This window comes from Montipora capricornis, chromosome 8 (genome assembly GCF_036669925.1).
Source record: "Montipora capricornis isolate CH-2021 chromosome 8, ASM3666992v2, whole genome shotgun sequence".
NCBI classification, from domain to species: domain Eukaryota; kingdom Metazoa; phylum Cnidaria; class Anthozoa; order Scleractinia; family Acroporidae; genus Montipora; species Montipora capricornis.
The window spans coordinates 26,060,912-26,070,911 of NC_090890.1; the positions used below are offsets into that span (position 1 = coordinate 26,060,912).

Here is a 10,000-nt window from a genome sequence, read left to right on the forward strand (position 1 = left end):
ATCCAACTATCTTCAAAAATGTATCAAAGCAGAATTACACGAGCAGCAACAAGGTCAGTTTCCGAGGTCAATGTAGGGAATATTTCAACAAATGAAAGTGTATCTGGGTACTCAGCAAATGTCACTTTATCACTGAATATAAGCAGTGTCATACCAACTGCGCAAATGCCAGAATCGAGCAGTTTGAGCAGCTCAACTTTCAGGACTACGAGCCTCTTATCACATTCGCTCTCTATGGATCCATCTTCTTTTGCATCGTACTCAACCCGTGATGGAAGCAACTCTTCTGTTATTTCAATGCCACCGTTACAAAATGAAAGTGTCTCAGATTCTCAATATTACAGCAAAACAGAGTCTCGCTTGGCAGCCTCTCAACATATATCTACATCTTTGCCTTTTTTAACAGCGTCGGTTGTTAAGACGTCATTCTCAGCCATCGACGTGCAATCTAAAGTTCAAAGTTCTTTAACAGTGTCAGTAAGATCTATGACAATCCATTCACATGCACTGGTCTCGTCGTACGTGCTTCCCCAAAGATTCTCCTCTGATAAGTCATCCACCGATACCAGAGGAGCGCTTTCGACTGCGGTGTTTTCACACGTAACTCCAAATGTTTCATTTGATGTAATGCAACTTTCCACCGCAGTATTGCCCGATTCATTAGACACGGTGTATTCATTGACAGTTTCATCGGTTGCAATGAGCACATCAAAATACTTTTTTTCGTCTCCATTGGATTATTCTGTATCAACCGCTACTCAGCCTTCTACAACGCGATCAAAGGCATCTCCAAATTCCTCTGCTGCTTTTATGTCTAAATCATCATCTGTTTTTACTTCATCGACATTTTCAATAATGCATACAGCAATTTCGTCTTGGGTATCAAGGATAATGTCAGTAAGTCCTACCAAATCCGTTTTGGCAGTAAATAGCTCGACTGTTGTTAAAACTGCTTCGTCCTTTGCCGATTTATCCATTTCGCCAGGGTCGGAACAACTACAACCATATTCATCAAGGAATTCCCACAAGTCTACAATTATCATTACTGGAGAATCCACTTCATCAACATTGCATGAAAGATCATCTGTCACGCGTAGTCATTCCAGTACGTATGACCCAATTTCGGTTGGTTCTTAAGAAAACTATTTGTGACTACCAGTTTTACCATAATCGATCAGTGGTTGTCTTATAAGTCAAAACCCCAATCAGTGGTTGTCTGATAAATTAAAACTGTGCAAAAGGTTCAGTGACCAATTAAAGATAGCGAACAAGAGATCAGAACTTTAAAATGAACTTGAAATACTAATAGAAGGTGGTACCGTTGCAGAGCGTCTCCCTGCCGCCATTATTTATATTTTTGAATTTCTGCAAATAATAGATATTAATAGATAAGGCTTTGGTATTCAATGCTATAATTATACATTTTAATGACATTTTGCAGGTTCTGTAATCACACCGGAGAGAAAATTGTCTTCAGAGACCTTAGCCATTATAGCAACTTCAGCCCCATTTTACGAGCGAACGAAATCGTCTCATAGTATTCCTTTAGCTACCACAAGTTACTCTCTTTTAACGCAGTCTCCAAGATTGGCTACAGAGCCAAATGGAACCGCATCAACAACACCTCTGCCTGATACCATCCACCCACAAACTGATCAAGTGTTTCGTCAAAGCACTGAAGTGTTGTCGTCTTTTACGAGGTCCATCGCGTTGTCGACAAATAAGGCTACTAGTACCGCTTCACCGCGAACTGATCCTACGAGTGATGATTATGCGCCCACCTCAAGCCTTATGCATATGACATCATTGTCGACAGTGACACAAACATTACTTCTACAAAACACGAGATCTGCACTGTCTCAGTCATACAATTCAAGTGGAGTTCCTGTGGAGACCTCACGCTTTACCATCCTCTCATCCTCACGGGAAGAAACATTGTCATCTTCAAATTCGTTAGTATCATCTCCATCGTTGACTCTTCTTTCATTTAACAGTCCTGTGGTTACTTATAGCGATACGACGTCTTGGTCATCGTGGAAATCATCCAGTGCAGAAATTGTTACCTCAAGCTCAATTGCTACTAGTCCGCAAGAATATGTGCGCTTTGGAATTAGCGTTCCTCAAAATCAGAGTCTAAATAATCGCTTTAGAATCCGACTACAAAAAGAAATTCTCACCGTATATCAAAATGGTTCTGCAGCATCATCGGGGGACAACATTACTACTGTGCACGTGAGTTTATGTTTCTGAAGTAGATCTAGTGATTTGCTAAATTAATTAACTATAATGTCTCAAATGAAAGTCTGACTCTCACTTATTCAACGTTTATTACTTTATATTCCTTAAATAACTTCAAGGTTCGGTTTTCTTTTACTTTTTTATTTTGAAATTTCCCGGCAGTTGCTTCCTGCGTGCAACTACTTTACTTTACATTAACTGTGTTTCCGTTTGGTTGCCGCCAGTCCGTCATTTGAAAGGAGTGATGATTAGAAAGCGCTGAAAAGGCTTTAAAGCAGTCAGTTAGACGTAACCTTAACCTCCACTTTCTCCCAGATCGTCGAACTAAAACGAACGCCAGACACCAACAGCACCAACGTGACTGTAATCTTTCAAGTTCGTAATGCCAGTGCACCGCTTCCTGGATACTCAGTAGTTGAAAGTGTACGTGGAGCTACCCTTCGACTTGGAGAGGCTTTGGGATACACGGTACAGTTTCTATCAATTTTCCATACATTTTCTTCAAGTGACCCCCCACTCACGTAGCAAATTAGCGCTAAATTACGTACACTATGCTAGGAGGGAGTGCGGCCCAGTGGTTAGGATGCTTGCCTTGAGATCCGGAGTTCCCGGGTTCTAGACTCGTTCTGACCACTGGTGGAATTTGTTCCTGGTAGTCCCTGGTTCAACGTCTTGGTCGCTCTTGTAAATAGCTAAGTGGTTTGCCTCCGGCCAGTTGGGATACTTAACAGTGGTTGTGTTATGTCCTTTCGTTGATTGTGTTTCGTGGGCCCGGAAAGCCCCTATGAGGAATGGTCAATGAAGTATTTATTTTATTGTTCGACAAAGGAGAAAAGAGAGACATAGAACGCATCTTAGCATTCGAGAACGTATCCTCGCGCGACGACATTTTAGCTTTATGTAGTGTTACGGCAGCCTGTTCTCTGTGGTAATCTCTTTCCCATTCCAGAAGCGGGAGAGGACCGGTGCGAGTGTGACATTGTGGCATTGTTGACGGTCACTACATACATGCACGCATCTACGTCGAGAAGACACTGGTGATTATGAAGTTATTAATTATCAGTGCGGAATTACCATCGAAGGTGATTTGAAGGCACTTTTCGCTCGTGTTTTCAAGTCTCCTTTGTAACTTGGCGAGTAAGGTTATGGGAGCGGTACCGGTTTCCATTTTTGAAAGTCATTTAACAATTTCGCGTGGTTCAAGTTTAAATGATGTAAGTCTTCTCGTACATGGATTCAACCTGGACAAAACAATTGCTTACTCTTGTCTTTAACCCATGCAGGTGGTGGAGGACCCTTTTCCTGTATTCTTTTTTTCTTCCTCTGCTTTCACAATGTCGACAACATCATCACGCTCTTCACCTATGCAATTAAATGGCGTGACAAGTATCAGCCAAGAAATATCAGAAACAAGTTATGTCATCTCCACGCAACAGCCAAACGTTTCCTCGACAGCAGGTAAGTACACCCAACCCAGGAAAGCAAGTTAGGTAAACTTGAAGATTTGAGGCATCATATGTTCGAACTAATTATGATTTATGGCGTTGAATTTGTTTCCGGTTGCCCCGGGTTCAACTCCACTACGCTCTGTAATGGCCAACTGGTTGCCTCCTGCCAGTTAGAGATCTTAATCATGTTTGTGTTAATTTAGAATTGCTTCTTTCGGATTATTAAAAAGTGGGGTGCCTGTGAACTAGATTGATAGCTCATTTTTACAGTGAATTTTGAATTTGAATTGACGAGGATATCTTCGACCAGTTAAACTGAAAAGATATTTTCTGAGATTGATTGCTATAACAGTGTGCATTTTGTCTTCCTTAGGTAGCGTTACCGTGACTACGTCAACCTCACTGGCATCGTCATTCTCATTTAAACCATCTACTCCAGAGTTTGTTTTCAGTAGCTCAGCTATTGCCATACCTACTGGTTTTTTCGTCCGCTTCGTAATTAGAGTTGATCTGAATCAAAGTGTCAGCAATGCGTCTTTTGTGGAACAACTGCAGAAAGGGATTCTTGAAGCCTACGAGAATGGATCTGCGGATATAGCCCTAGCTAACGTGTCCGTTGACGTAAGTGAATATAAAGCAAACTACAACTACATAGTATTTATCTATCCTGTCCTTTTTCTTTCAATCATGACTTGACATGGACTGTACAGAGCCAGTTGAATCAATACTTTAATTTTCTCTCTTCGCTTTCTCTGACTATGGTTTTGTGATGTTCTCTTTGTTTAAGTGAACCTCCACTCCGACTAATGAATAATTTTTAACCCAACAAAATAATGTTTGCAATCAAATTTGTTCGACAATTTTCTTCAGTTTTCTTCTTCACGTTTTCCGGGCACCGCCATCTTGAATAATTGTGACGTTTTACGGTTGCCCTTGTTGTTTTCACACATAGAGCTTTTGTTCTGAAACAATAGGGCAACCATTACACGTCACAATTATTCAAGATGGCCGCGTTCACGAAATTTGAAAACCAAAACAAGCTTTTTTTAGAAATTCATTTATTTCGAATACAAACTCTTTCATTGGAAAAAGTTAGAGCAATTTTGATTGTAAACCTTACCTTCTGTGTCTTAAAGTTATTTTCCCGTTTCGGTGGAGTTTCCCTTTAAGTAGCGATGTTGAAAAAAGCATGGGTTGATTTCTTAATTAAGTTGTATGGTTTCTGTTTCCTCCTTTGCAGATCATCCAAATTGCACGATCACCTGATGCAAATAGCACCAAAGTGAATGTAACGTTTAGAGTCCTCAACGGCAGTGAACCCCTTCTAGCTTACACGGTGATTCAAGGTATCTCCAATGCCAACGTGACGTTAGCTGAAGCTGTCAAGTATGAGGTATGCTCTCCCGTTACTTTGACTCTCGTTTAATAAAGTGATTAGATCTTCTCGTCCGACATTGAGACTGAGTGTGCTCAACTATGGCAAAGGGCAAAGCGTAAATGTTTGATTGTTGTGATTCAAAGTGCAAAAGAGAGGTTCCACAAACAAAAGGTGTTTGGATTAAACGAGAGCTTTTCTCTGTACGTAGTGATATTCACTTTTATAGTTATTTTTATTGCTTTGTTTTTGCTTCACTAGGTAATAGTCAGTCCCTTAATTGTGTACCTGCCTTCATCTTCCGCATCTTCGATGCTGATGACCTTGACCATGATGCCACAAACACGAACTCAAAGCATTTCACAGTCGTCTTCGGAAGGCAAACAGTCCAGTAGTCATGATTCTATAAGGTCGTCGTTTTTTCGTCAGAGCACCAGCAAGGATTCTGTTGGCCACATATCTTTATCGATAAGGAGCTTAAGGGAAATTGTCGTTTCACCTTCTATGTCTTCTCCTTTGTCAAGGTCGATTTCAGTTAGTTCACTGTCAGTAACAGAAATTTCCTCGGATTTTACTACTATAAATACATCAAGTCATGTGAGTGTGGCTGCGAGTAAAACAGAAAGATTTTCTTCAGACTCATACACTGGAATCGAACAATCGGATGTTAAAGTGGCTTCGTCATCAATAACACTCAAACCTTCAAGGGGCTCTTTGGCATTGATTTCTGTGACAATTTCGACGGATGGCCAATCATTGTCTTCGACTAAAACGTCACAGCCATTGTCTTCATCGTCGGCCCTGCGTTCATCGCAAGTCAAGGCATCGCCACCAATAACGCTTTCACGTTCCAGCCACACTTTGGGGGTAACTTTCACAGCTAGAGGATCATCGGAATCCATTGAGTTGGTGCGGTCTCTATATTCATCCTCAGACCTATTACTGCAATCGCCACAAATTACCATGTCACCTTCAATGGCACTTACACTTCCGAATGAAACTTTAGTAAGTAATTCGCAAACATTTACAACGACCAGCAGAGCGACAGTGGTGCTTTCGCATTCGACCAACTCTTTAACAGGAACTCCTCAAACACGTTCCACGGGCAGAGGAGCATTGGCGTCCAGTCAAACTTTGCGTCTTTTGTCTTCGTCGTCAAGCCCGAAATTGCGATCATCTGAAGTGACTGTGTCCCCAACAATGACGCTTTTGCGTGCGACCAACTCTTTAGCATCAACTCCTCAAGCGCTCTCCACATCTAGGGGAGCACTGGATTTCAGTGACACGTCACGCCTTCTATCTTCGTCGTCAGGCTTGATAATGCGGTCGTCTGAAGTGATTTTGTCCCCATCAATGATGCTTTCGAGTTCCACCGCCTCTTTAGCATTACCTTCTCAAACGCTTCCCACAGCTAGAGGAACATTGGACTTAAATGAAACGTCACGCATTCTGCCATCGTCGTCAGTTCTGGCAATGGAGTCATCTGAAGTCTCGGTGTCGCCATCACCAACGATCTCGCGTTCAAAGGACTCTTTGCCGTTAAATCGTCAAGCAGTCTCGACCACCGCTGAAGCATTGGATTTCAGTGAAACGTTACTTCCTTTGTCTTCGCCGTTAGTTGTGATAATGCGATCGTCAGAAGTCACGGTGTCCCCAGCAATAACGCTTTCGCGTTTACGGCATTCTGTTTCATTTACTCCTCAAACAGTCTCGACAGTCAGAGGAGCGTTGGATTCCAACGAAACGTTACAGCATATGTCTTCGTCACCTTTCTACATACTTCCATCATCAGAGTTCAGGCCATTTAGAACGCTGTCGAGCGACTCTTTGGTTTTAAGTTCTCTCAGTAGTATTTCAACGACCACAGGATCGTTGTATGCAAATGAAACGTTGCGTCTTTTATCTTCTTTGACAAGCTTGAAACTTCAGTCAACTGAAGTCAATATACGTTCTCAGGTCTCCAGGGTAGCGTCTTCATTGCCTGTACTTCTTAGACTCTCCACTGACTTCATGACATTTCAATCCACATCGTCCTCAGCAGCGTCTCTTTCCCTCCATTCACTTCGTACTTTAAATGAAACTGCGTATCAAAGACCAAGTTCAACGGATTTCATTATCTCTCCGCCAACGCCATCGCAAGAGAGCACCCTTTCACCACAGCCTTCACCCCAAAGACCCCTTTCCACAGGTTTCATGTCGAGTCATTCAGCATTTTACATTGCGACGTCTTTTTCCTCCAATGTAAGCAGGTCTTTGAATGATACGCGAGGTGTGCTACATGGGACAAGTTCAACGTCTCCATTTTTTTCATCGCTGACTTCAGTACAAGGAAGTACTCTTTCGCTGCAGTCTTCTCCCCTGAAATCCCTCTTTACTGACACTATGCCTAGTCAATCAGCATCACTCATTCCTAGGCATTCGTCGTTTAACCTTAGCAGTGCTCTCCATTCATCAAGTTCAGGGACTATGAAGTTTCCTTCGCTGGCATCATCCAAAGAAAGTACTCTTTCCACCATGATGACTCTGACGAAAGTTTCATCTTCAGAAGTTATCACCACTTCGGTGCTACCAAGCGGTTTTTCGATGTCAACAGATATATCGGCCACTCCATTAATACCTTCAATGTTGCTGATTGCCACTACAAGAACACGTTTGTCATTGACACCCACCATTTCTGGACTTGGTATAAGCTCGTCGCCTGTCATTGATACTCGAACAAACTTTACGCTATCATCAATGTTTGTTCCGCAAAGTTCGCCTTTAGAGGCCACTTCAGTTGTTAAGCCATCCGGCTCAGATCTATCTGCAAACATGACGAACGTTTTGATCAGTACCGCCAGCAAAAACGCCACAATCATGTCTATTCCTACTGGAAACGATTCTACACCTCACTTGTCCCAATTAACGTCGTTAGAGGCGAGTCACACTTCAAGAAGTCGATCGACAAGCCACCGTACGTCTCTTCTTAGTGAAACGTCAAGGATCAGCATCATGGGAAGAAATACATTTGGTATAACATCGACGTACGCGGTGAGCAGAAATATTGACTCGTCTTCATATTTTAGGTTCATCCGCTCTGGTTTCGTAGCAACAAGTTCTTTCACTTCCTTGGTCTCATACTCTGTACTTATTGATGCAACATCAACAACGCCTCCGGTGAACAGAACCTCGACTACGTTAAATTTATCGCATACTATAAGTCTTATCACTAATAATACTACCACGTCAAATGCAACGTCGACGGTCAAATTATCAAGTCAGGCAGCTGGAAACATGTCAGATACTTTAGGTGCTTCTCTGGTTAAATCTAGCCTGGTCGGTACAACAGTTGCGCCGATAATAACACAAGTGGTTGGCTCATCGGAAATTAGAACAGCCGATGTCACTGCTCCATTCTCTAAAGTGATATTGTCAAGTCTCTCTTTTCCGTCAATCGTCTCATCAACCGTAACATCCGTCATTGAAAGTTTAAATCCGGAAAGGACTGCTTCTCGAGGAGCCTTCAAGACTAGTGTCTTGCAGACAATTTCATCGCAGAGCGCCTTGCTCTCTTCACACTCAAGCAAAGGTTTTTCAAAAATGGACTCTTTTGCGACTACATCTCCACTTCATGCAAATACATCAGAAATCACATTGCCACCAACAACGTTCATAGTGTCCTCGAAAGAATCTCGTGCTATGTCGATAGATACGAGCCAGTCTGTAACGCGGTCATCTATAGAAGATGGAGTAAGCTCCTTTCTGTCGTTGGATGCGTCTAAAATTTACAGCTCCACACGGAGGTTTTTTTCTTCAACGTTAACTTCAGTAACCTCGCAGGCTTCTCTTCATGTTAAACCAAGTTCAAGCCTGTTAACAAGCACACTGAAGTTGCTTCCCTCGTCCAATGAATTTTCCAAAGGAAAGTCCATACCTTTTCCTACTATAAACCAGTCGTCTATGAGAACTACAGATGTGGATATCTCCCTTAAAGTTGACAGCTCTTCGTTGTCTTTTAGTTATTCAATGAAGGTGGACTCCACGCTCGGAACAAGCATAGCAATCCTAACTAAAAGCGGTCTTTTGCCATCTATGACAATGATTGAAGAAGAAACTTCCTCATTTCTTGAAGAAAGTTCAACGTACTCTACCACGGGAGTTTCAACGCGATTGCGATTATCTTCAGTTGTGCCTTTCCAGCCAACCTTGTCTTTCCTGCCTCAAGCAAGGTCTTCATTGTTTCCAATGCTACCGTCGTCTTACAAACCCATCATGACCTCCACAAGTGTAGATATATCGCTGCAACTGTCAAGCGCTGCATCGAGAGAATCATTGTCATTTCAGACATATATGTCAGCATCCGTTTTTGTGTCCTTACCTACCACTCTTGAAGATGCAACGACTAGTCTGACTGCAGCGAGATTTTCTTTAGTATCAAAGAGCTCACCAGGAGCTGTCACGTCTGTGGAACCGACCGAACCTATTTTAACTTCGAAACCTAACACAACCGAAGGCGAAGGACTTGTTGGTATCCAAATCCTCGTTCCGCAGACTGAAAACGAAACGCATCCAGCATTTAAAGAAAAGATTGAACTGAGACTTGCTGCAGCATACAGGTGGGGTCTTGAGAAAGCCAATACAAGAGCAAAACGTGACGTAAAATGGATCGAAGATACACCTGTTGAACCAGCTCCCATGACCTGGAATGTTAAAAACTTCAATTCTTGGAAACAGAGCCCTTCTTTTAAAGTTTATGAGAAAAGAGCCAGTCGCTTCAGGAGACAAATAGATAACATTGCTGCAGTGGTAAGACAGTTTTTATTTATATCTCCATTTTACAGCTGCTTTGAGCGGAGTAACAACAGCAATCCGAGAGCGGTATGGACTCGAAAGCGCTTAAACACTTGCCACTGCATATTCGTTATACATGCGCCAATGAGTTTACACCACATCTACGAGC

General features: G+C 42.3%; 1 protein-coding gene across 3 annotated transcripts in view; it reads left to right on the forward strand.

Moving 5' to 3' along the window:
* The window catches only part of LOC138014316 (platelet binding protein GspB-like), a 42,782-nt gene that overhangs the window by 7,398 nt on the left and 25,384 nt on the right, over positions 1 to 10,000 (forward strand). For 2 of the 3 annotated variants that reach the window (XM_068861365.1, XM_068861366.1), the window contains exons 2-8: positions 1 to 1,105; positions 1,442 to 2,232; positions 2,554 to 2,706; positions 3,522 to 3,696; positions 4,060 to 4,307; positions 4,927 to 5,079; positions 5,323 to 9,846. The exon at positions 1 to 1,105 is cut by the window's left edge and continues 830 nt beyond it. In XM_068861365.1, coding sequence (XP_068717466.1) covers positions 1 to 1,105; positions 1,442 to 2,232; positions 2,554 to 2,706; positions 3,522 to 3,696; positions 4,060 to 4,307; positions 4,927 to 5,079; positions 5,323 to 9,846 — 7,149 coding nt within the window. The remainder of the gene's footprint in view (positions 1,106 to 1,441; positions 2,233 to 2,553; positions 2,707 to 3,521; positions 3,697 to 4,059; positions 4,308 to 4,926; positions 5,080 to 5,322; positions 9,847 to 10,000) is intronic. The other variant, XM_068861367.1, reaches the window with a different exon arrangement.